Raw genomic sequence first — 26,795 nt, 5'->3', positions numbered from 1 at the left:
ACCAACAGGCTGTGGGGGTGTGCATGAGCTAGGTACACCTCTGAGGAGAACAAGGTTTTGAGATGCTCAAATGCCTGTTGCGCCTCAGCAGTCCCCTGGAACGGCTTCTTGCCCCTCTAGCAATCCATGAGGGGGGTTGTGAGTCTCAGATAGGCTGGCATGAACTTGCGGTAATAGTTGACGACCCCTAAAACCTCTACAGGTCTTTCATTATCCTGAGCTCCTGCTATGAAAGTACGCTCTGCACCCTAGTGGGATCCATATTCACCCCCTCAGTTGTGAGGATAATTTATTGGCCTGGTTAATTGTTCTGCGTGTCATCTTCACAATAAATTTTGTTGTAAAAGCCATTGAAGTTGTTCTTCTCAGTTATCAGTATTAGCTGGCTGCCCCGTGGCTCCTGTTACGCCATCTGTCATGATTTATGACCTAACAGCGAATGAAAGTTAACTCGGGACAATCTGTCAGGATGCTGTCAACAGCTTCTGGCTGGTTGCCCAGGAAAGTATAAAGACAAGGAAAGGTTTCTTACCGTCCTTTCTTATTTCAATTATTACAGAGAGAGGCAATAGAACTTAGCCTCTTGGATAATGGTGTTGTCCCAAGTGAATCTCCACCCTCGTCTCTCCCATATCCTCATTTGTCACTTCTACGGGTGCTGCTACGTGCCCTCTGTCTTTGAGCTCTTTGCTCTCCTACTTTCAAGGCTTGCCAGGTTCTTAGAGATGGAGGGTCCTGGATGCTTTCTAATGACTTCAACCAGCTGCCATCCCACCTTTTCATCATCTGCCACGAATACCCACAGCATTCAGCCTGGGTCTGACTGTTAACTGTCTCTCACTTTGCTGGGGTTTGAAGCTCATTCGGTCTGTGACATCATACACTGATGTCACAATGATGCATCTGCATTCATCCATGGTAACATCACTGGCCAATAAACTCCTGCAACTAGGTCACCAGCAGCCTGGCTCTCCAGCAAGCTTAATGTTTTCTTTCATAGCCATAGCATGAAGAAGAATATGGAGATCATCAGGGGGGTCAGGCTGAGTGTTCAGGAGTGTGCGGATGATACACAGCTCTACCTCTCTTTTAAGTCGGAACCAGTGAAAGGGGATGAAGGTCCTGTGTGAGTATCTGGAGATGGTTGGAGGATGTATGGTGGCCAACAGATTGAGCTCCATCTGGTAGGCCATCTGAGACCCTACATACCCACAGACTGTCTTGCCAGAGTAGTGCATGCTCTAGTTATCTCCCACTTGGACTACTGCATTCAGGTAGGTAGCCATGTTGGTCTGAAGCAGTTGAAATAAATAAAAATATTTTTTTAAAAAATGTCCAGTAGTACCTTAGAGACCAACTAAGTTTGTTCTGGGTATAAGCTTTCGCGTGTTAAGTTGTGGGTGAACATATCAGATGACACAGCGATTCTTCAAACAGCTCTTGTTGTGGGTGGGGTATAAATAATAAAATAGTTGTTGCTGTTTTAATTTTAAAATATGCTTTTAGTTTTTTAAAAAATCAATGAAAACACAATGGTGCTGTTTCATTTATTTTACACCTCTAGTGGGTCTATAATCTGATTCGTTCTTAATGTGCTCCAGAAGCAGAATTACCATTGGGAAAGCTTCTCCTAGCATGCAAAGACAGTGGGAGGATGGCCCACTAAACTGAATGGGAATTCTGAGTAGAGATGCTAGGATTGTACTGTTGGCATTATGGGGAACTTTAACCCATACACAGATTGACAGACCCATCAGTGAGTTCTTACAAAAAGCAATTTCCCCAGTGGTTCAAAGAGCAATAGAACCTCAACAGCTGAAGGCCTCATTTGCAAGCAGTGAGAGTCACTTCAGAAGGTTCCACATCTTCAAGAATCTGCCCCAAACTCCACTAACACCTGCAGTAAAACACACTGTTTTTGAATGTATAATGGATGGTTACATACTGGACCCCATAGATAACACTGATGTTAATAGCCTTCCTCAGCCCAACTAAGGATTTTTAAGGAAAAAATCCTTAAATAAGAGTCACGGGGGAATGATTAATGGACTTCAATGTCTGTACACTAATGCGCAAAGCATGAGAAATAAACAAGATGAGCTTGAGCTCTTGGTACAGCAAACTAAATATGACATAATAGGCATCACTGAAACCTGGTGGGATAAGTCCCACGACTGGAATGTAATAATGGAGGGATACAATCTATTTCAGAGAAACAGACCAAACAAGAAAGGAGGAGTGGCGTTATATGTCAGGGATGTGTATACCTGTGGAGATCCAAGATTCTCTCCCTTAATTTTGACCCAAATGCTCTCACTTTGGCTTCTAAATCCATGATCTCTGATGGTGTTTCCTGCTTGGCAGGGGGTTGGACTCGATGGCCCTTGTGGTCTCTTCCAACTCTAGGATTCTATGATTCTATGTATGATTGAAATTCTTCCAGGGAAGGAGCAATCTTCAAGGTCTATAAGAGATTCCTCTCTCCTGACTCTTCCAACATTCAGCTTCATTGGAAGCCAAATTGAATTGAATCTCTAGTCGGCTGCTAATATACAGTGGTACCTCAGGTTAAGAACTTAATTCGTTCTGGAGGTCCTTTCTTAACCTGAAACTGTTCTTAACCTGAGGTACCACTTTAGCTAATGGGGCCTCCTGCTGCCGCTGCGCAATTTCTGTTCTCGTCCTGAAGCAAAGTTCTTAACCCGAGGTACTATTTCTGGGTTAGCGGAGTCTGTAACCTGAAGCATCTGTAACCCCAGGTACCACTGTATTACTAAGCCAAGGCCAGATATTATTGCTACTGTATAAACCCAATGGACCACTCAGCACTAACTTCTATTATCTCATGTGAGTATCTCGTGGCTTATCTCTGTGTTAGAGACCTCCATTGGATGCCAAAGAATCTATAGTTCTGAGGCAGTGTGGTGTAGTGATCAGGGAGTTGGACAGGGGCCTAGGACACAAGGGTTTAAATTCCCGCTTAAAGTCCAAACTTCTAGTATTATTACTGGGAAGGAGGAAAACTTTTTCCTATCCATATTATCCACAGCATGCTTATAAACCTCTATCATGTCCTGCCTTGGTCCGTCATAGCTATTCTATAGTTTCTTGGACTTTACTGGTCAATGTTTCCTCAAGTTTAGAAGGGCCTAGATTGACAGCCCCATCTTTGAGTTCTCAAAAACATGTTTTGCTCTGGCTCTGCAGCTGCCCATTGAGTCACACACCGATTCCAGGGAGTTGCAGAGGAGGTGGACTTTCTTAACCCTATAATTATCAAAATCATGGTGATTTGTTTATCTAGTCCAGGGATTTCCCCAACGATGGCCTTGGAGTCCACAAATCACATAAGCATCAGAATCACAGGCAGAATGCGATAACTTATTGTCTCAAGCCTGTAAGAAGGACTGGGTCATAAATATCAGAAGCCTGGCCTGAGAGATTTGGGGCTGGCAGTGCTCGTTTCTAAGGAAGGTTTCCTTTTTCTACCTCGGCTTCTGAAGCTACTGTAGGAGTCCAGCTCTACTTCTAATGTTACTTCTTTCATAAGAGTGTACGACTCTTGGAGGCATAGCCAGGATGATATTTATGCTGCTGTTATTTGTGCTGCTAATGCCCCATGGAGCCAGTAGGATGCTGAAAGCAAAATGTCCATTGTACCTATATATGGAATCTGATCCGTTGAATTATTACAGGCCAGGAGACCACCTCATTAGTCAGGTCATATTTCCAGCATCTTATAGAACTTACCCATTCGACTTTTTCCGACATCCCAAAAACACCGTTAAGACGTAAGTGACTTTATGTTACCCAGCCTCCATTCACATTTATTGCTGTTTGCCAGAGACAGCATCTAATTTCTGCCCATCCCTAATTAAACTTTCTCTCTCCATTGCCCTCCTATTGCCTTTCGAATAAGATTTGGGGATTGAAAGTCAGCATTGAAGTACCCAGTGACCCCTTAATATCCTGCAAACAGAGAGTTTAATTCTGAATCCTTTCCCTATTTTGGGCTACAGTTTCCTTAATACAAAGGCAACATCTAAAGCACGGTTGATCATCTCATGTCCTTCTTCCTGAACTGCTCCATATAAAGATAACACATTAATGGAAAATTCGGCTTTTTAATGTATCTTTATGCAGAAAGGGTGTTTCTTCCTGGTTACAATAATTAAATGCCTTTGCAGAGCTTCCCCTATTCCCATATTCCCAACAGAACCGTCTAACATAAATGTCCGATGTGGTGTTGGGTGTATTTGGATTACATCATGCTAATCTTGCATTTGGGAATCGAAGAAAGTGTAAAAATCAGAATGTAAGGTGACCACCTTCTTCACTTCAGACTCGCTGGAACGCTCAAATCAGTATAGGAACCTTACTAGGTGTTCCACCAGACTCAGAAGTTGGGGTGAGTAACCCAAGATAGGGGATTTCTCTCTTTCATATCTTCTCATCCTGTAAATAGTTCTTGCCAACTTAAGGAACTCTAAATTTCAATCTAATTCACCCCAGCTCAAGCTCTCCTAAATGCTACTCCTTTCTTTGTTGGTGGATCTGGGCAAGATTCTGCTCCTTCCTAGCTGCAGAGTTTCCCGTTAGATATAACTTGTATAGAGCAAGGAATTGTTTTCATTTAATGGAGAATGGAAGCTAAAACCATTTTCGTTTATTCATTTATTTGCAGTTGGTCAGCAAAGGACACCTCACCCGTCCTGTCCATCTTGTTTGCAACCCAGGAGATCACCCGGTATCTTAAGCATTTAGCCAATGTCACCCTGGGCTATAGCATCTATGAAGCCGCTTACGATGTCAGGACAACTGCCGATGCCATGCTAGACAGTATTCCAAACTACAGATGTGGAAGACAGAATAACGTGTTGGCTGTTTTTGAAGCAACTTCTTCTGAAATCCCCAGCCAGATTTCGAGCATGTTAGGCATCTACAAAATGCCCCAGGTGGGAATTGGAAGGGAAGAGATCAGTTATGTTTCATTCCTCTTTGCTGTCTCTCCAGCAGTGGTGAGGAACCCCTTCATGCCCCCAGAAGTTTCTAAACTGCAAAGCCAACCATTCTTTCAATTAGCCATGCTTGCGCAGACTGATGGGATTTGTACTTCAACAATATTCTAAGGGCCAATTTTTCCAAGAAACACAAAGAGAAGCACCCAAAAAGAGAGACTGGGGGGGGGTCACATTTTTAAAATGTGGAAAGCGATTTAGAAAACCCTCAGCCACTTCCTGTCTCCCTCCCCAGACTGTCAATCGGAAGATGTAGTTGACAGTAGCCCCTGGTCCCTAATGAGTTCTTGTTTCTCAGGAAGACCAGTGGCTATTTGGCAGCTAACTGAACACAGAGGTTTAAGTGCTTGCACTCCTCCAGACTGTATAGCTGCTTAGCAGTGCTATTTCTGGGGGGACGCAGGGAGACGCATACCCCTAAACATTTTGTGAAACTACCAGGAGCAGAAACTACAAATGTTTAGTTTCTTCTCTAGCATTGTAAATCGTCAGTTCCATTGAATAGCATCATGAATCATCAGTTCCGTTGCTACCCCCAATGGCGGCTTCCTTTCTTTTCCCAGTGTTTCCTGAGTATAAGATGGAAGCGAGAGTACCCCTAAACATATTTTTTTAGAAAAAAAGCACTGCTGTTTAGCATCTGCCTCTCATTCTTTGCATTGTGACTCTAGGAAGAGTTTGGGGTACCATGACCCCTGAAGGCCCCAGGTGTCCTGGTCTGTCTCAGTGTCCATTGGAGCCGGTTCCTTCTCTGTAAGGTCCAGGACCTCCACTGAACAGGATTCCTCCATCAGAGGCATGGCATGCATCCCATCAGCCTCTGGTTAGCTACTGTGAGAAGATGGGCCTTTGGCCTGGTCATGCAGTGAGGCCTTTCTTGTGTATTCCTGAAACCCTGACACCAATCCTTTTCATACTAGATCAGTTTTGGCTCAGCTGCTCAGGATCTGAATGACAAAACCCAGTTCCCTTTTGTCTACCGGATGGTCCCCAAAGAAGAAACACAGTACATGGGGATTGTCAAGTTGTTGCTGCATTTCGGGTGGACGTGGATTGGTCTCTTTGTTCCAGACAATGACAATGGAGAAAGGTTCCTAAGAGCCTTCACCCTTCTGTTGATCCGGAGTGAGATTTGTGTTGCTTTCTTGGAAAAAATTAATCTTCGGAAACTCTCATACTTGCATTTTAATGTATCTGCCTTGAGACAAGTCAAGGTGTTTGTTTATTATGGGGACTCTGAGCACAGAATTTATCCAATAATGATGTTACAAAGAATTCATGAAGTGAGGAAATCTCAAGGGATAGTCTGGATCACAACAGATCTTCTGGACATTGATGAGATGTTGTTTGGTGGCACAGATTACTTCCAGCCTGCCCAAGGTTCTTTGTCCTTTGTAATGAATACCAAAAAAAGGACAGAACATGGCTACTATACTCAACTTTCATTTGAAGCTAGAGCTGCAGCTGCACAGTTTTGGTCAAGAGCATTCAGTTGTACATGTTCAAACAGTGTGCTATCTGTGGAGGGCTGGACAAGATGCACAGAAAAGGAACCACTGGAAGTATTGTCCCAGAAAGAGATGGGGGAAATCTGGTCTCAAGACCGCTACAGCACTTACTACGGCGTCCAGTTTGTGGCCCAGGCCTTAAATGTCGCATATTCATCCAGATCCAAATGGATGTTAATGGTGGGTGGAGGAGACAGTTTGGAACTTCAAAGGTTGCAGCCATGGCAGGTCTGTCCTCTCCCCTTTTTTGCAAATGCTCTCTGGAATCCGTTTCAGATTTTATATTCTTTGTAGTTTACCTCATTGTTATTGTTAAATATGTTTAGGTTTCCTATGCCCTGTCTTTAGTAGAACACGTTAATAAGGATTTTTTAATTGTTCATCTATTTTTGTGGTTCTTATATACTTTGAAAATTGATTAAAATCATTTTTTAATACATAATTTGGGAAGGTTGGGAGGAATCTTTCAAAGCACAAAATAAGCTACGAAAAATTGTTAAGGAGCATTCTTCTACATAAAGCTTAATTAATTAATTACTATATTTAGTTAATAACATTTATATATTGCTTGACTCCTGAAGAAACCCTCAAAGCACTTTACAAAAACATTAAAATAAAAAAATTCACTAAAGAAAACCCTTATTTAAAACATAGAAAGTTGAAATCACAATAGGATAGGTTAAAGCCAATTAAAAGGCATGCTAGCTTTCTACAGTTGACAAGTGCTTGCCTGTATGTGTCCTCTATATGTGTTTATTTGAGTCATATGTCCTGTGAATTTATAATCTGATAAAGGACCTGTTGTAATGACCAAAAGGTTGTTATCTTTAGCTGACCCAAGGCCTCTGCCTCAATGTCCTTGATTTAGGACCATTCTCTCAAAACTGGAAAGATGTCTGGAACCTTACTCAATTATCTAAGAAAAACAAGACTATGCCCCACAAAATATCCAAAGTCATGAAAAGCTTTGCTCAATCATATACCCAGAAATATCCTGCAATTATTTTGTTCAAACATAATTTACTCTCATCTCTTATGGAGGTTGCACACAAGCCTGCTGTTTTCTCACAAAATTCGGATATCATGTTTTCTAAAGCTGGTGTTTTCCCTGCCATTCTAGCTTCACACTTTCTTGAAAGAAATTTGGATTTCGAATACATCCATAGGAGGGATGTATTCTTGTCAGAATGGGGAGCTGACTGCCAACTTTGATATCGTGAACTGGGTCGTATTTCCCAATAGCTCTCACAGCAGAAAGAAAGTTGGGAGCATCGAGGGACAGGCATCCTCCGGCATAAAATTCTCCATAAAACCAGAAGCCATTGTGTGGCCTGGGAAATTCAGCCAGGTCATTGCATTCCTTCATTTATCTGTTTATTTATTGTACAGTGGTACCTCAGGTTACATACGCTTCAGGTTACATATGCTTCAGGTTACTCTGCTAACCCAGAAATATTACCTCAGGTTAAGAACTTTGCTTCAGGGTGAGAACATAAATCGTGCTCTGGCGGCACGGCGGCAGCAGGAGACCCCATTGGCTAAAGTGGTGCTTCAAGTTAAGAACAGTTTCAGGTTAAGTACGGACTTGCGGAACGAATTAAGTATTTAACCTGAGGTACCATTGTACTTATATCCCACCTTTTCTCTATGGAGCTTCATGGCTACCTGGAAATTTGAACCTTAGTCTCCTGTGTTCTCTTACACCCCGCTAACCACTATGGCACAACTGGCTCTGGTTCCCTTGCTGTGACATCTGTTAAGTTCTGATAATTTGCTGATAGGAGCCATTTTCAATTTAACCCTAAGTGGGCCCTGTGCAGAGTGAGACCCGCTCCTGGTTGTGTACAGAGCTGCTGTTTTCCCTCTCTATTTTTCCCTCTCTGTTTTGCATAGCAAATCAGATGGGGAAGGGCAAAGAGAGGAGAGGCTGCTCTTAAACTTGCATTTTCATCTATCCCTCTGAGTGGATGAACAAGGACATCAATGGGCCCAAAGTTGGCAGTGTGGCCCTAGCTGCCATGTGGGCTTTATCAGCTGCCCAATAATGCCAACTGCTTATAAAAGCACAACAATACGCTTCATAGCATATGGCTGCCATTCCTCCAGGTTGTCTTGGACACATCCGGGAATGGGCTGCAGAAATGGCTCCCAGACACAGCTTTTTGCTGAAACAGCAAAATGTCATGGAAAACCCAAACGTATGGCAAGCAGAGTGATTAAAAAAAAAAAAAGATTAAAAATTCAAAGAAAAGCCCAAAAACATTTAGAAAGGGAAAAAATAAAGCTCAACAACTTTGTCTGAAATATGGCAACCTTTTCACAGTGACAAAAAAAGAACAATAAATCTCAAAAGGCCATAGTTTGTTTAATCCTTTGTGTTTAACAATTAAAAATGAAACTTTATGTCAGAAAGAAAATGAATTCTCCACAGTTCTACCAAATGTTTAAGGGTCTCACTCCCATTTTAAAGCTTTCTAACCTGGTCTCGGTATTCTAAAAATGATTTTTATTTGAGCGTATTTTTAGTCAGAGCCTTCTGATGATGTCTCCTTAGATGCTCCTTTTCTTAGTTTTTAGGTTGTGCCTCGTTCAAGATGCACCGAAAGCTGTCGCCCTGGATATGCCAGAGTTGCTAAAGAAGGGGAGGCCGTTTGCTGCTATGATTGTGCTCCTTGTGCGGAAGGGACAATCTCCATTCAGGAAGGTGGGTGACTCCAGAGGAAAGGGAGAGGCAAGATTTCAAGGGGTACCAGGGATTACCCAGGGTTCGTGGTCCTTTGGAAAATTGAAGACTCAGGGGAGACTGCTGTAGCTTTAAGAAATGTGATTTATTTGCATATTTACACCTTCAGTCTGCATGGAGGAAGTCCAGATCTTAACACATGATCAAGAGGGACTTGTTTACCATAGCTGTGCAGCACTTCAGTGGAAGAAATCTCTCCCAATCAATCTTCAGACAGCCTAGCCAACAAGGCAGCCTTGTTTTATAACTTATTCTTCCCAGCACACCTTGCTAAAGACTGTGTGACACCTCAAACGCACACACCATCACCATGGCAACCTCTGTCAGAAAATAGACAGGTATGGATGTAAGAATTTTGTTAGTAATTCTGAAGTCCTTCTTCTTCTCTTCAGATGCAAAGCATTGCACCAGATGCCCAGAAGAACAGCATGCAAATCAAGCGCGAGACAAATGTGTCGCCAAGACTATAACATTTCTCACTTATGAAGAACCCTTGGGGATTGTCCTGGTTTCCTTTGCTCTCTTCTTGTCCTTGACCACTGGCATTGTGAAAGGAATCTTCGTTAAATACAAGGAAACTCCCATAGTCAAAGCTAACAATCGGGACTTATCCTTTATCCTCCTCATCTCTCTCTTGCTCTCCTTTTTGTCCTCCTCCCTGTTCATCGGCCGGCCAAGGAAAGTCACCTGCCTTCTCCGACAAACAGCCTTCAGCATCATCTTCTCAGTTGCTGTGTCTTCTGTTTTGGCAAAAACCATCACTGTGGTGCTGGCCTTCCTGGCCACCAAGCCAGGGAACAAGGTGAGGAGATGGCTGGGGAAGAGTCTGGCCAACTCCATTGTCCTTTCCTGTTCCAGTATGCAGGTTGTCATCTGCAGCATCTGGCTGGGAGTCTCCCCACCCTTCCCAGACTCCGACATGCACTCCCAAGCTAGAGAGATCATCCTTCTATGCAATGAGGGATCTGTTGCCATGTTCTACACTGTCCTTGGCTACATGGGCTTCCTGGCTGCCATCTGCTTCACGGTGGCTTTTCTAGCCAGAAAGCTTCCCGGGTCCTTCAATGAAGCCAAGCTGATCACCTTCAGCATGCTGGTCTTCTGCAGTGTTTGGGTGTCCTTTGTGCCCACCTACCTGAGCACAAAAGGGAAGTACATGGTAGCCGTGCAGGTCTTCTCTATGTTGGCCTCAAGTGCTGGGCTTCTGGGCTGCATCTTCCTTCCCAAGTGCTACATTATCATCCTCAGGCCTGATCTGAACACAAAGGCACATCTAACTACAAAAAGTAGTTTCTAATTCTTAGCTTCTTTGAAGATTCTTGGCTTCACATAAAATACAGTGTTGTTAACATGGACCAAACACTGGTGTCAGGATGCTGTCAGCAGCTTCCAGCTGGTTGCCCAGGAAAGTATAAAGACTTTGGTCATCTTGGTCTTCCTTTAACAGCACAGCACCAACCACTCTGTCAAAGGCGTCTTTTTATTTGACCAACACCCTGTGGGGGCTGCATGAGCTAGGTACACCTCTGAGGAGAACAAGGTTTTGAGATGCTCAAATGCCTGTTGTGCCTCAGCTGTCAACTGGAACGGCTCCTTGCCCTACAAGCAATCCGTGAGGGGTGTAGTGAATCTTGAATAGGCTGACATGAACTTGTGGTAATATTTGGCCAGTGCTAAAAACCTCTGAAGGTCTTTCTTTGTCTTGGGCTCCTGCCGCGAAACTACGCTCTGCACCTTAGCGGGATCCATATGCACCCCTTCAGTTGTGAGGTGATACCCCAGGAAATCTTTGCGAATTCTGCATTTTGTAGATTTATTGTGCTGGTTAATTGTTCTATGTGTGATCTTAACAATAAATTTTGTTGTAAAAGCCATTGAAATGGTTCTTCTCGGTTATCAGTATTGCCTGGCTGCCCCGTGGCTCCTGCTACGCCATCTGTCATGATTTATGACCTAACCGCCAATTAAAGTTGACTCGGGACAATTTGTCAGGATGCTGTCAGCAGCTTCTGGCTGGTTGTCCAGGAAAGTATAAAGAAAAGGAAAGGTTTCTTACCATCCTTTTTTTATTTCAATTTTTACAGAGAGAGGCTATAAAACCCAGCCTCTTAGATAATGGCGTTGTCCCGAGTGAATCTCCACCCTTGTCTCTCCCACATCCTCATTCGTCACTTCTACAGGTGCTGCTACGTGCCCTTTGTCTTTGAGCAATTTGCTCTCCTACTTTTAAGGCTTGCCAGGTTCTAGGAGATGAAGGGTCTTAGTTGCTGTCTAATGACATCGTATCAACCAGCTGCCGCTCCACTTCTGCCACCTCCTCCTCCTCTCCCATTATTTCCCAACTATTCCCCTCATTTGCCTCTGAGCTGTGACCCCCCACAAACCACTGTTGTAAATCTATACTGTCTTCCTCTTCTCTGGAAGAGTCAAGATGGGGAGGTGGTCTCCACCATTCCTCCTCTGCCCAGTCCCTGACACCTGGTTTATGGCAGGAAAATGGCAGAAGCTCTAAATTCATAAAATCATTCTTCACAAATGTCTTGCCAGAAAGAAAAAAATAGGTGGTTTGTTTTCAAATATAAAGTGGTAATATTAAAAAATAAATGTTATTTTCCACCTTAGTGTAGGTTCTGCTTCATTTTGAAAAATCAGTCTTTATTTTACAGTTTATTAGTGTTTATTTTCTGAATTAGATACACATGGGGGCACCAATATTTTTTAAGAGCTTGATCCGGTTGTAACCTTTGGTAAACGAACCATAGCCCCAATGTTTTACCTTTTCATCGTCTGCCACGAATACCCACAGCATTCAGCCTGGGTCTGACTGTTAACTGTCTCTCACTTTGCTGGGGTTTGAAGCTCATTCTGTCTGTGACATCATACACTGATGTCACAATGATACATCTGCATTCATCCATGGTAACGTCACTGGCCAATAAACTCCTGCAACTAGGTCACCAGCACCCTGGCTCTCCAGCAAAATTAATGTTTTAGTTCATAGCCTGAGCATGAAGAAGAATATGGAGATCATCAGGGGGGTCAGGGTAAGTGTTCAGGAGTGTGCGGATGATACACAACTCTACTTCTCTTTTAAATCGGAACCAGTGAAAGGGGATGAATGTCCTGTGTGAGTATCTGGAGATGGTTGGAGGATGTATGGTAGCCAACGGATTGAGCTCCATCTGGTAGGCCGTCTGAGACCCTACCTGCCCACCGACTGTGTTGCCAGAGTAGTGCATGCTCTAGCTATCTCCCACTTGGACTATTGCATTTAGGTAGGTAGCCATGTTGGTCTAACGCAGTCAAAAAAAAAATGTCCAGTAGCACCTTAGAGACCAACCAAGTTTGTTCTGGGTAGAAGCTTTCGTGTGCATGCACACTTCTTGAGATACCTACTGAAGTGGAATACTGCAATGCACTCTATGTGACCTTTGAAGGTGACCCAGAAGCTACAACTAATCCAGAATGTGGGAGCTAGACTGGTGACCGGGGGTGGCCGCTGGGACCATATAACCTAAAGGATCTTCACTGGCTCGCAGTACATTTCCAAGCAGAATTCAAAGTCTTGGTACTGACCTTTAAAGCCCTCAACAGCCTCAGCCCAGTATACCTGAAGGAGCATCTCCACCCCCATTCTTCAACCCGGATATTGAGGTCCTCCTATGAGGGTCTTCTGGCAGTCCCCTCACTGCGAGAAGTGAAGTTACAGGGAACCAGGCTGAGGGCCTTCTTGGTAGTGGCACCTTCCCTGTGGAACGCCCTCATTTCAGATGTCAAGCAGATAAAGAACTCTGTAATTTTTAGAAGACATCTGAAGGCAGCCCTGTATTGGGAAGTTTTTTATGTTTGATGTTTTACTATGCTTTTATATATGCTGTGAGCCACCCACAGAGGCTGGGGCAACCCAGCCAGATGGGTGGGGTATAAATATTAAAATTGTTGTTGCTGTTGTGATTATAAAATATGCTTTCAGTATTTAAAAAAATCAATGAAAACACAATAGTGCTGTTTCATTTATTTTACACCTCCAGTGGGTCTATAATCTGATTAGTTCTTAACGTGCTCCAGAAGCAGAAATACCAGTGGGAAAGCTTTTCCTTGCATGCAAAGACAGTGAAGGTGGTGGAAGATGTGTTTCCTGCAACTGGCTCCTTTCAGGAAACAGAATGCCACTACCGATCCTCAGGAGGGGGTGGAGTTGCGGGCTCACGACCCCTCCCACACTCCCGCGGGGCTGAGGTCAGCCTCGCGGGATTACAGGGTTTCCCCAGTCACCCCCCACGTTCTGGCGAGGCTGGGGTCAGCCTCGCGCGATTCAGGGATTCCCCAGTCACACCCCCGCGCGCCAGCCAATCGGCTGGCGGCAGGGGCGGGCCTCCTAGAGGCCACATAAGGTCGGGGCAGCCACCGGCTCGCCCCTTTTCTCCTTGGCAGCGAGCGCGAATTCCCACCCACCCACCCTTTAGGTTCTGCCATCGACCTTGCTATGGGCTTCGGCCGGTTGCCGTTTGGGGCCAGGTAGGAATTTTTTCCCATTTGGCTAATTGGCTGGTTCGTGAGCCACTTGGTTTTTCGCCTACCTCGTAGCAAATTCGTCACAACTTTCCCGGTTTTAGCGGTAGGCATTGGCCGGGGTATTGTCATGCAAATGAGGTCGGGGGGGAGGAGCGCCATCACCTCCCCCAATGATTGAAGGGTAGTTCGTTAAAGGACTCCGAGGGGCGACGCCTCGTCCGAAACCTACGGAGGCTAGGGCCTAAAGCGCGCCCCCGAGCGGTAACCCCTCGGGGAGCGCCTAGGGATACGCATCTCAGGTAGCTCCCCCTGTTGGTGTTTAACCCTTCCCGGTTAGACCGGATAGTCGGTTAGGGGCCAATGCCTAAAGCCAATACCTCTCTTACCTGTAATCAATAAAGTTGTGGCCATTTTCGCCCATTAACTTAAATTCTTGTGTCCTGTGTCTTTATTCTTTACACCTGTGGGGGGGGGGAGGGAATAGCCACGCAATGTGTGTTTTGTGTGGAGACACTGTTTAACTTTCCAAAGACTGGCTGGACTTTGGCGCCTAACAAGCTCATCAGCTGCATATTCCTGCGTTGCAGAAGGTTGGACCAGATGCTCCTCAGGATCCCTTCCAACTCAATGATTTGGCAATTCTATTGCAAGCAGAAGCAGTCCCATCAGAAGATCCTTGAGAAATGGAACACCAGTTTCACCCAGCAGGATCATCCGCAGACACCGGAACATCTGATGATCTTTTCAGTTTCACGTTTGATAGTTGCAGTGAGTAGCTTTGTACTGTAAGTGGCGAAGAACCTCCTCCCAACCCTTTTTGGCTGCAAACAAATAGCCACTTACAGAATTTAACATTTACATTAATAGCCTTCCTCAGCCCAACTATGTATGATTGAAATTCTTCCAGGGAAGGAGCAAACTTCAAAGTCTGTAACAGATTTCTCTGTCCTGACTCTTCTAACATTCAGCTTCATTAGAAGCTGAATTGAATTGAATCTCTAGTTGGCTGCTAGTATATTACTAAGCTCAGGCCAAATATTATTGCTACTGTATAAAGCCAATGGACCAGTCAGCTGGTTGGGTTGTCTCATGAACCCAAACTTCTATTAGCTCATGTGATTATCTCATGGCTTATCTCTGTGTTAGAAACCTCCATTGGATGCCCATGAATCTATAGTTCTGAGGCAGTGTGGTGTAGTGATCAGGGAGTTGGACAGGGGCCTAGGACACAAGGGTTTAAATTCCCGCTTAATGTCCAAACTTCTAGTATTATTACTGGGAAGGAGGAAAACTTTTCCTATCCATATTATCCACACCATGCAGGACTTTATTCACCTCTATCATGTCCTGTCTTGCTGGTCTTGGTCCATCATAGCTATTCTCTAGTTTCCTGGACTTGAGAGTCACATCATTGAGTTCTCACAAACACATTTTGCTTTGGCTATTCTATAGTTTCTTTCTTTCTTTTAAATAATTTTTATTAGATTTTCCACTTAAATCATATTCACATTTTTTACATGTAACTTCTGTTACTTAATATATTACTCTGTAAGAGAATCAACATCCTTCCCTCCCTTTCTGACTTCCACATATCTTTCCATATTTTTAACATTTCTATAATCACTTATTTACCCTTTGTCAAATTATAATATTTCCCCTTCTTGTCGGTAAACCTGTTCCTTATATTTACATTACAAAACATTTCAATTCAGGCCTACAAACTTTTTCAAATGTTTACAATTTTCTTTCACATAAAATATAAATTTGTTCCAGTTCTTTTGAAACAGTCCGTCACACTGATTCCAGATCTTCCCCGTCAACTTGGCCATCTCTACATACTCCACCACCTTGACCTTCCAATCTTCCAGTGTTGGGAGTTCCTGCTGCTTCCGTTTCTGAGCCAGAAGTGTTCTTGCAGCCGTTGTGGCATACATAAACATGTTTACCTCTCTTTTATGTATTTCTTCACCAATTAAACCTAATAAAAATGCCTCTTTTTATTGAACTTATATTTCAAAACCTTTTTTAACTCATTATATATTATATCCCAGAAGGCTTTCACTTTGGAGCAAGTCCACCACATATGGAGGAAATTCTTCTCCTTACACTTCCAACAATTTTTGTCTTGATTAATATAGATTTTAGCAAGTTTGGCAGGTGTGATATACCATCAGTACATCATCTTAAATACATTTTCTTTGAGTGACACACATGCTGCAAATTTGATTTAGTCCACAGTTTTTCCCACTTTCAAAATCAATAGTGTGCCCCAGATCATGGACCCAACTAATCATAACACTAGCTATTCATAGTTTCTTGGACTTTACTGAAGTTAATGTTTCCTCAAGTTTAGCAGGGCCCAGATTGATAGCCCCATCTCTGAGTTCTCACAAACATGTTTTGCACTGGCTCTGCAGCTGCCCATTGAGTCACACACCGATTCCAGGGAGTTGCAGAGGAGGTGGACTTTCTTAACCCTATAATTATCAAAATCATGGTGATTTGTTTATCTGGTCCAGGGATTTCCCCAACGATGGCCTTGGAGTCCACAAATAACAAAACATCAGAATCACAGGCAGCATCAGATAACTGATTGTCACAAGCCTGAAAGAAGAACTGGGTCATAAATATCAGAAGCCTCTGGTTTCTATAGGAGGTTTCCTTTTTCTACCTTTGCTTCTGAAGCTACTGTAGGAGTTCAGCTGTCACATGAGTGTATGATTCTTGCAGGCATAGCCAGGATGATATTTCTGCTGCTGCTGCTGTTTCTGCTGCTAATGCCCCATGGAGCCAGTAGGATGCTGAAAGCAAAATGCCCATTGAACCTAAATGAGGAAAGTGATCCGTTGAATTATTACAGGCCAGGAGACCACCTCATTAGTCAGGTCATATTTCCAAGAGCTTTTAAAACTTACCCAATCAACTTTTCACGGCATCCCAAAAACACTGTTATGACGTAAGTGACTTTATGTTACCCAGTCTGCATTCACATTTCTTGCTGTTTTCCAGAGACAGCATCTAGTTTCTGGCCATGCCCCTTGGTATCCTGCAAACAAAGAGGTTGTTTCTGAACCCTTTCCCTATTTTGGGCTTCAGTTTCATTAATGCAGCTAAAGCATAGTTGATCATCTCATGTCTCATGAGAAAGGGTGTTTCTTTCAAGTCAAGTGTTAACAGCTTTGACAGCTTCCCCTATTCCTTTATTCCCAACTGTCTAAATTAAATGTCCCTGGTGGTGTTGGGGGTATTTGGATTACAACATATCTTAAATAAGTTCTAAATCCACTGTGCAATCTTGCATTTGCGGATCAAAGAATGTGTAAAAATTGGAATATAAGGATACCACCACCTTCCCTTCAAACTCACTGGAATGTTCAAATCAGTATAGGAACCTTACTAGGTAATTCCACCACCCTAAGAAGTTAAGGTGAGTAACCCAAGATACAGCATTTCTCTCTTTCATATCTTCTCATCCTGTAAATAGTTCTTGCCAACTTAAGGAACTCTAAATGAGCATTTCAATCTAATTCATCCCAGCTCAAGCTCTCCTAAATGCTACTCCTTTCTTTGTTGGTGGATCTGGGCAAGATTCTGCTCCTTCCTAGCTGCAGAGATTCCCGTTAGATATAACTTGTATAGAGCAAGGAGTTGTTTTCATTTAATGGAGAATGGAAGCTAAAACCATTTTTCGTGTATTCATTTATTTGCAGTTTTTCAGCAAAGGACACCTCACCAGTCCTGTCCATCTTGTTTGCAACCCAGGAGATCACCCAGCATCTTAAGCATTTAGCCAATGTCACCCTGGGCTATAGCATCTATGAGGCCGCTTTTGATGTCAGGACAACTGCCGATGGCATGCTAGACAGTATTCCAAACTACAGCTGTGGAAGACAGAATAACGTGTTGGCTGTTTTTGAAGCAACTTCTTCTGAAATCACCCACCAAATTTCAAGCATGTTGGGCATCTACAAAATGCCCCAGGTAGGAATTGGAAGGGAAGAGATCAATTGTGTTTCATTCCTCTTTGCTGTCTCTCCAGCAGTGTTGAGGAACCCCTTCATGCCCCCAGAAGTTTCTAAACTGCAAAGCCAATCATCTGGCCATTAGTTTCCAGGGAACACAAAAGTGTAGCACCCAAAAAGGGAGACCAAAGGGGGAAAATCACATTGCAAGAAAGTGGAAAGCAAGTTAGAAAACCCTCAGCCACTTCCTATCTCCCTCCCTGTTTTGTCAATAGGAAGATGTGGTTGAAAGTAGCCCCTGGCTCCTAATGAGTTTCTTGTTTCTCAGATGTCTGACAGCTAAATGAACAGAGAAGTTTAAGTACTTGCACTCCTCCAAACTGTGCAGCTGCTTAGCTTCTGCCTCTCATTCTGTGTAGTGCCCCATTGTGACTCTAGGAAGAGGTTGGGGTGCCATGACCCTACAAGGCCCAGATGCCCTGCTCTGCCCCACTGTCCATTGGAGCCACTTCCTTCTCTGTAACCTCCAGGTCCTCTTCTGAACATGATTCCTCCATCAAAGGCATGGCATACATCCAGAAGAATTGGTTAGCTACTGTGAGTAGATGGCCCTTTGGCCTGATCATGCAATGAGGCCTTTCTTGTGTATTCCTAAAAAACGACACCACTCCTTTTCTTACTAGATCAGTTATGGCTTGGCTGCTCATGATCTGAATGACAAAACCCAGTTCCCTTTTATCTACTGGATGGTCCCCAAAGAAGAAACCCAGCACATGGGGATTGTCAAGTTGTTGCTACATTTCGGGTGGACGTGGATCGGCCTCTTTGTTCCAGACAATGACAATGGAGAAAGGTTCCTGAGTGCTTTCACACCTCCGCTGATCCGCAGTGGGATTTGTGTTGCTTTCTTGGAAAAAATTCATATTTCGACCCTGGGACAAATGTCATCCTTACATTGTAAACCATCTGATTTGAGACAAGTCAAAGTGTTTGTTTATTATGGGGACTCTGCGCACAGAATTTATCCAATCGTGGTGTTACAAAGAATTCAGGAAGTGAGGGAATCTCAGGGGATAGTCTGGATCACAACAGATCTTCTGGACATTGATGAGATGTTGTTTGGTGGCACAGATTACTTCCAGCCTGCCCAAGGTTCTTTGTCCTTTGTAATGAATACCAAAAAACGGACAGAACATGGCTACTATACTCGACTTTCAGATGCAACTGAATCTGTATTTTCACAGTTTTGGAAGAAAGCATTCCATTGTTCATGTTCAAACAAAGTACTGTCCGTGGAGGGTTGGACAAGATGCACAGAAAAGGAACCACTGGAAACTTTGTCCCAGGAAGAGATGGGGGAAATCTGGTCTCAAGACCGCTACAGAACTTACTATGGCGTCCAGTTTGTGGCCCAAGCCTTGAATGTCGCATATTCATCCAGATCCAAATGGATGTTAATGGTGGGTGGAGGAGACAGTTTGGAACTTCAAAGGTTGCAGCCATGGCAGGTCTGTCCTCTCTGCTTTTTTGCAAATACCCTCTGGAATGCGTTTCAGATTGTATATTCTTTGTAGTTTACCTCATTGTTATTGTTAAATATGTTTCGGTTTCCTATGCCTTATCTTTAGTAGGACATGTTAATAAGTTTTTTTTTAATTGTTCATCTATTTTTGTGGTTCGAATATACTTTGAAATAGATAATTTTTTAAAAATAGATAATTTGGGAAAGTTAGGGGAAAATCTTTCAAAGCACAAAATAAGCTATGAAAAATTGTTAAGCTTAATTAATTAATTACTATATTTAGTTCATAACATTTATATATTGCTTGACTCTTGAAGAAACCCTCAAAGCACTTTACAAAAACGTTAAAATAAAAAAAATCACTAAAGAAAACCCTTATTTAAAACACAGAATGTTGAAAACACAATAGGATCGGTTAAAGCCAATTAAAAGGCTTGTTGCCAAATGCTTGCTAGGATGTGTCCTCTATTTGTGTTTATTTGAGTCATATTTCCTGTGAATTTATAACCTGATAAAGGACCAGTCGTAATGACCAAAAGGTTGTTATCTTTAGCTGACACGAGGCCTGAATGTCCTTGATTTAGCACCATTCTCTCAAAACTGGTAAGATGTCTGGAACCAATCCAGATATTGTAGCACCCTGCTTGTGGTTAACGCTTAGCTGGAATGAAATATTCAACGCAGCAATAGAGAAATTAAAATAGTAATTTATTTGTCAGACAAATAAATAAGAGGCTCAGTGGTACGTGGTTACCAAGCTCTGGCCTGGCCTCCTGCCATTCTGGCCAGCACTTATATTCCCTTAATCCAGCCCCCTTTGCTCCTCCTGTGGCTGCCTCTGTCCAATCAGCCTGGTTGAAATTCCTATTGGCTGTTTGCTAGAACCAATCACAAAAGATACACCCACAAAAGATACACCCACTTCCTTGCCCTTATAAGGGAGACAAAGAGCTATATATATGACATATAAGTAATAATATATCTTACATGGAATCTTAATTACCAGCTCACCTCTTGCCCTCCTTGCCCTATTGCCTTCTAAAACAAATGTTTAATCTTACATTTTATGTTCAACAGATGTCAAGGATCTTGAGTTTCACATCAACATTGAAAGATTTCCTTCATTTAATGTTTCTAAACAAATGCCTGACAACTATATATCAAGACTGCTTGGATGGCGTCTTCTGTCTGGCAGGGGGGGGGGGGGGCTAGGCTCATTTGCCCCTCTGGTCTCCTATTGCAATATGACTCTATGAAATAAGAATCTAGCATTCCTTAAATCCTTTGCATAATTACATTTAAGCCAATATATTTAAGCTAATATATTTCATACATTTATCATAGGTAGCCTCTTAAAAGAATAAAGCTTTTCAAAGTAAAAAGGAAGAAACTCAGTAAAGCAGCTTTTAAAAGAAGCCTCTTCAGTTTGCACCTCCCCCTTTCCCCCTCCTCTCCAGCCTCAAAATAAAATAGGAAGAAGCTGCTTCTTCTGCCAAGCCAGTTGCCTTTCCAACATTTAACACATTTTAACCTTTTTAACTCTCTCAGTTTAAGAAACAGCTTTAGAAGAGACTTCCCCAAAAATGCTCTCTTTCTTTCTAGCTAAATGTTTTTCTTTCCATTTGCTCCTGGCCTTTGAACCTTAGAAAGAAGATCTGGCTCATTTTACTGGGAGGCACATTAGTATTATCTTTCCCATTCCTAATGGTGTTTTCTCAGCCTTGGGGCAGCATATGTAATTCTCCCTTTTTATGACTTTGAGAATTGTTTTTCTACTATAAATCAATGGGGCCCTCTTGTCTTAGGAGAATGGCCAAGGTTTCTTCTGCCTGGCATGAAACATTTGAAAATCCTTTTTTTAAGCTCATTTTTAAATACAAGCCTTGATTGAAATATATAGAAGCTTTGATAAAAATGCAGGCTTATGGTTAGGTGCCTCATTCCCCCCTTTCAAGCTCAAGGACCTTCATCCCAAGTGTCCTTGATAGCTTGACCTTCATCATATTCCTGAGGTAAAGCTCTGTATAGGGCCATGATATGAGGTAGAGTTTCATTTGAAACCATCTTGCTAATTGTACTTCTAAAACATGAAATGATACATGGCATCATACATAAAACCAATACTACTACTGTCAAGAAAAACAAGCAAGACAATAGTATCCCTTTGAGTCCTGTGACATTAGGTAACCAATTGGTGAGCCATCCCATATCCCATCCTTCCCATGTTTGTACTGGGACATGTGCTATATTCTCCATCTTTGTGGCCAACACACGGATTGCCTCACCATTATCAGAAATGTTAAAGCAACAGGCATTCCCTGTCAAGTTCAAGACTCCACATAGGCCTCCCTGCCTGGCAAGTACATAATCCATTCCCATTTTCAGCTGCAAAATGGCGGCTCTACTTTCATCCAACTGTTGTGCAATAAGTCTCAAACTCTGGGCCGTTGCATTGGTTACAAGTTCCACTACTGCTTGCAATCGAATTATTCTGTTTAGATTATAAATAGGATCCCGTGCCCCTTGTATGAGCTCACCAGGATTCCAGGAGGCAGGATCATAATAGGCTATAATGCGCTCTGGTGGCCAATCATCAGTACCGCTCCAACTTTGGGTACTTCCTCCTGCTATATGAGAAATATCAGCATTCCTTCGTATTCGCCTGGCCGAACTAGTGGGCATAATCCACATTGGTGGTAATACCCAACCCAAGAAACAAGTCCCACTCCATTTGGAAGGGAGTTTCTTGTACGCCCATTCTCCACATATCCACCACAACCATCGGGTCTGAGGTTTTTGGTACGGGGAATACAGAAGGCGAAATACCAAAAGGGGTAGAGAGTTTACAGTGCAGTATGTTAGATTGCCTTTTTCTGTCACAGTTATGTTCCACACCACTTTCCATGCATGAATAAAAGGAGGTGCACAGGGCAAGGTATTCCGAGTTCGATAGGTAGTACCGTGTGCCCAGGTATGACTATTCTTCTTATAATCCCAAGTATAGTGACAATGAGAAGAGCCTATCATGGGAGAATCAGCTGCATCTGATGATTTATGTACACAGAATTCCCCTTGTACAGGTATAACTCGTAATGGTTTAGTTGAGTTCCATCCGGGGAAATTCTGTATTTCAGTTTGGTGTGGCATTTCGCTTACCATACCAATAGCATCTAATGGTATCGGTAATAAGGGCATACCTCCCTCTGAATCATCTGGCCCAAGAGAGCAAACAAGGCAATTGGTCCTATTTGCAACATTAGCTACCATTTCAGCTAAACCTACCCACATATTGTGGTCATGGCTGAATCCATATTTAGCCAATTTGGTCAGATTCAAGGACCCTTCCCCTTCCCAAGGGATCAGGATTAATAATAAAATCATGTTGATGTCTAGTATATGCATTCCTTCCACAAAAGATTACCTTATTGTGATAGCAAATAATTATTAGCCCCAATATAATTCCCCCAGTGACAGAAATGGGGAACCACCAAGACCAAAACATATATCCCGAGGATCCCCAATGAGTAATATCTCTGATAATTGTTCCACAAGGGGGGCAGTCAATCAATTGTATTAGAGAATCTTTCCGTTCACAGTCGCTGGTTCAGACGCTCCTCAAGCTTCAGGCGTGCGCAGGTCAGCCAGCTTCCAGGTTGTGGCTGCAGCAGGCCGGTCGTCAAATGTTGCCCGTGACCTAGCCCGTTCCCGGTAGGGCTAGATACAGGGGTTTTTGGAGAGAGTTAGTTTTAAAGGATTAGAGGGGTCACCTTTGCACGTCCAACTGCCTTCGGACTTCTTCAAACGAGAGTGATGAATCCAGGGGGTCACCTCAGCTACCTTCACCGCTGTTGGAGTAGAGAGCAAGACGGTGTAAGGTCCACGCCACTTAGGTGCAAGTGGATCACGTTTCCACTCTTTCACCCATACGCTATCGCCAGCCTGGAACTGATGAATCGGCTCGGCAATGCTGCACGGCGTGCGCTCGAGGGCCCACCTGTTAAGAGAAACAAAAACACGGGAGAGAGATTGCACTTGTCCCTGTGTCACATGATCTCCTATTTGTTTAAGGTCAGCTGGAATATCCTGAACAAAGGAGGGCGGTCTCCCATACAGGAGCTCAAAAGGTGACAACTTAAGTCTTTTTGTGGGTGCACACCGAACACGAAACAGTGTTATGGGTAACACATCTACCCATCCCAATCCCGTTTCCTGGGTTAATTTTGCCAATTGGGTTTTCAGAGTCCGATTCATTCTTTCAGTTTTCCCTGAACTCTGAGGCCTATATGCTGTATGCAGTCTCCATTTTACTTGTAGGACTCGACATACATCTTGTACTACTTGATCAATGAACGCTGGCCCATTATCACTTCCAATGCATCTAGGTAATCCAAACCTTGGGATCAATTCAGTGAGGAGTCTTTTAGTTACCTCTCGTGCCTTTTCAGTTCGGGTGGGAAAAGCTTCAACCCATCCGGTAAGAGTATCTACAAACACAAGGAGATACTTGAATCCCTTAGAAGGGACCAGCTCTATGAAGTCCACAATTAGGCTTTCCATGGGGACGTATCCCACATGCTGAATTCCAGGAGGTTGTACCGGTCCCTGCCTGGGATTGTTTTTAGCACAAAGAACACATTTCTGTGAAATGCAAGTTGCTAATTGTGATAGATTAATAATATACAACTTCCGACTGAGACTCTCTCTAGTTGCAGTACCGCCAAGGTGAGTAGATTCATGATAATTTCTTACAATTGTACCTGCCAGATGATGAGGTACATAAATCCTATTGTCCGGCAGGATCATCCAACCGTCCCTCACAACTGCTCCTTCCTGTTCAGCCCACTTCCTCTCTTCTGGGGTATAGTGAGGTTTAACTTCTTCTGGAACTACCTCTGGTATGAGGGCTGCTATAAATCCTCCCACAGGCTTTTGGGCTGCCTCTCGGGCTGCTTTGTCAGCAGCATGATTTCCTCTGGTTATTGGATCCCTTCCTCGTCCATGACCTTTGCAGTGCATTACAGCAATCTGTTCTGGAGCCCATACTGCTTCTAACAGGATTTCTACTTCAGGTCCATATTTCAAAGCCTTCCCGTGGGCTCCGATTAGACCTCTTTCTTTCCATAGAGCTCCATGTGCATGCAGGGTTAAGAAGGCATATTTTGAATCAGTATAGATGTTTGCCTTACATCCGGCTGCCAATTGCAGAGCTCTAGTTAAACCTATAAGTTCAGCCTTTTGTGCTGAGGTGCCAGCAGGCAAAGCCTCAGCTTCCACAACTTCCTCATTGGTGACCACAGCATATCCTGCTCGTCTGGCACCTTCATGCAGGTAACTGCTACCATCCGTATAATATACAACATCTGGATTTTTCAATGGTTCATCTTTCAGATCAGGTCTACTGGAATAAACTTCATCCATTATTTGGAGACAATCATGTGATTCTTCATCATCTACCTCTGGTAGGGGCAGCAAAGTCGCTGGATTGAGCATATTCACTACTCGTAGATGAATCCTGGGATTTTCACACAATAGGCCTTGGTATCTAGCCATCCTTGGGTTCGTTAGCCAATAACTACCCTTATATTCCATGAGTGTCAGAACAGCATGAGGTACATTCACATACATCGTCTGGCCAAAGGTAAATTTATCAGCTTCTTTGACAAGGCTCGCAGTGGCCGCTACTGCCCTTAGGCATGGAGGCCATCCTTTTGCTACTGAGTCCAATTGTTTAGACAAATAAGCTACTGGACGGTTCCAACTTCCTAATCTCTGGGTCAGGACTGCCGCTGCAATCCCATTCTGTTCATGTACATACAGCTGAAAGGGTTTTTCCGAATTAGGCAATCCAAGGGCTGGTGCCTCCATAAGTCGTTGTTTGATAACTAAAAAGGCTTGTTTCTGCTCAGGTCCCCATACGAATGGGTCCTTTTCTGCACCTCAAGTGCTTTCATGTAAGGGCTTGGCCAGACTACTGAAATCAGGTATCCATAGTCTACAAAACCCTGCTGTTCCCAGGAATCCCCTAAGTTGTTTTCTTGTGGTAGGTTCCTTGATAAGGCAAATAGCTTCTTTCCTCTCTGGTCTCAATGCTCGTTGTTGGTGTGAGATGTCAAAGCCCAAATATTTGACCTTTTCTAAACATAACTGTGCCTTTTTCTGGGAAACTCGGTAGCCAGCTTCCCAGAGCAAGTGGAGCAGTTCCTCTGTCCCTTCTTTACAGGTATCAAAATCCTTTGCAGCTAGTATAAGATCATCCACATATTGCAGAACCACCTTTTCTCCCGGTGTTGAGGGGTAACTTGTTAGATCCCTCGCCAAGGCAGTGCCAAATAAAGTTGGGGAATTTTTGAATCCTTGGGGCAATCTTGTCCAGGTTAGCTGGCCTTTTGTTCCTGTCAAAGGGTCTTCCCACTGGAAGGCAAATATAGGTTGGCTCTGTGGTGCCAGCCGGCAACAGAAGAATGCATCTTTCAAGTCCAATACAGTAAAAAATGTTGCTTCTGGTGGGATCAAACTCAGCAAGGTATATGGGTTTGGTACATTTGGGTGCAAGGTCTCGATAGCCTGGTTTACGAGCCTCAAGTCCTGCACTGGCCTGTATTCATCTGTCCCAGGTTTTCGAACAGGCAAAAGGGGTGTGTTCCATTCTGATTGGCAAGGCTTAAGCAGACCATATTTTAATAGGCGGTCCAAATGTTTCTGGATGCCCTCCGCTGCTCGCCGGGGTAAGGGATATTGCTTTACAGATACAGGGGTAGCCATAGGTTTTAGGGTTACTACAATTGGAGCTATATTCTTAGCCATTCCTGGTGGGCTATTTTCGGCCCATACTCCTGGTGGCACCTGTAGAGTTCGGAGGAGCTTGTTTAATTCTGTATTCAATGTGGGTTGGACTTGCAAGGCTGACATTAGGCGCCATGATTGTTCCTTAGGTACTGAGAGGGTAATTATTCCTGCTGCTTTTGATGGCAGTTTCATTTCTGGACCTCGAGGAGTGAAAGTGATTTGGGCCTGCAATTTGGACAGCATATCTCTGCCTAAGAGAGGTATTGGACACTCAGGTATATACAAAAACTGATGGGTTAAACGATGTCCCCCAATCTGGCATTCCAAAGGTTGGAGGAAAGACCTCTTAGCTGACTGTCCAGTGGCACTTTTAATGATTACACTTTTGGATGCCTTTTTCTGCAATAGTTCTGGGAGTACTGAGTATTCAGCCCCAGTATCAATCATAAAGTCTATTAAATGGCTCCCTAATTGAATCGTGACCGTGGGCTCCTGGAAGCCTAACTTTATGGAGTCCGGTCGTTCCTAGTCTTGAGTAAAATCCTCTTCTGCCAGTCCAATGAAATTGTCTCTACTCCGTCCCTGTCCTGGTCTCTGATATCTTCCATCTCGGATCATTCCCCGTCCCCGTCCCTGATTTCTTGGGCCGGAGCCTGGGCCTGGGCCTGGGCCTGGGCCTGGGCGTACTTCTTCCAACCTCAGGGGTTCAGGACACTCCCGCTTCCAATGACCCTCCTTCTT

At 43.6% G+C, this 26,795-nt stretch overlaps 1 protein-coding gene and 1 long non-coding RNA gene across 2 annotated transcripts in view; one reads left to right on the top strand and one right to left on the bottom strand.

The window, feature by feature from the left end:
* Window positions 1-289: 289 nt before the first annotated feature.
* Window positions 290-10,566, top strand: LOC309335218 (vomeronasal type-2 receptor 26-like; the record flags this gene model as incomplete). The annotated part of the gene is made up of 7 exons (XM_081850092.1): window positions 290-1,274; window positions 3,569-3,791; window positions 4,685-4,955; window positions 5,939-6,754; window positions 7,647-7,874; window positions 9,104-9,230; window positions 9,662-10,566. The coding sequence occupies exons 2-7, from the start codon at window positions 3,580-3,582 to the stop codon at window positions 10,564-10,566; spliced, it is 2,559 nt and encodes an 852-aa protein (XP_081706218.1). The 5' UTR covers window positions 290-1,274; window positions 3,569-3,579.
* Window positions 10,567-15,374: 4,808 nt separating this feature from the next.
* Window positions 15,375-26,795, bottom strand: part of LOC309337414 — a 46,638-nt gene continuing 35,217 nt past the window's right edge. Inside the window, exons 2-3 of the long non-coding RNA XR_014154273.1 lie at window positions 16,700-16,830; window positions 15,375-15,762 (exon numbers count right to left, since the gene is read on the bottom strand). This is a non-coding gene — a long non-coding RNA (uncharacterized lncRNA). The remainder of the gene's footprint in view (window positions 15,763-16,699; window positions 16,831-26,795) is intronic.

The sequence above is a fragment of the Podarcis erhardii genome (genome assembly GCF_964252035.2).
Source record: "Podarcis erhardii genome assembly, chromosome: 2".
Taxonomy (NCBI): domain Eukaryota; kingdom Metazoa; phylum Chordata; class Lepidosauria; order Squamata; family Lacertidae; genus Podarcis; species Podarcis erhardii.
Note: the sequence above shows the minus strand (reverse complement) of the source record. Positions and strands in the feature narration are given on the sequence as shown.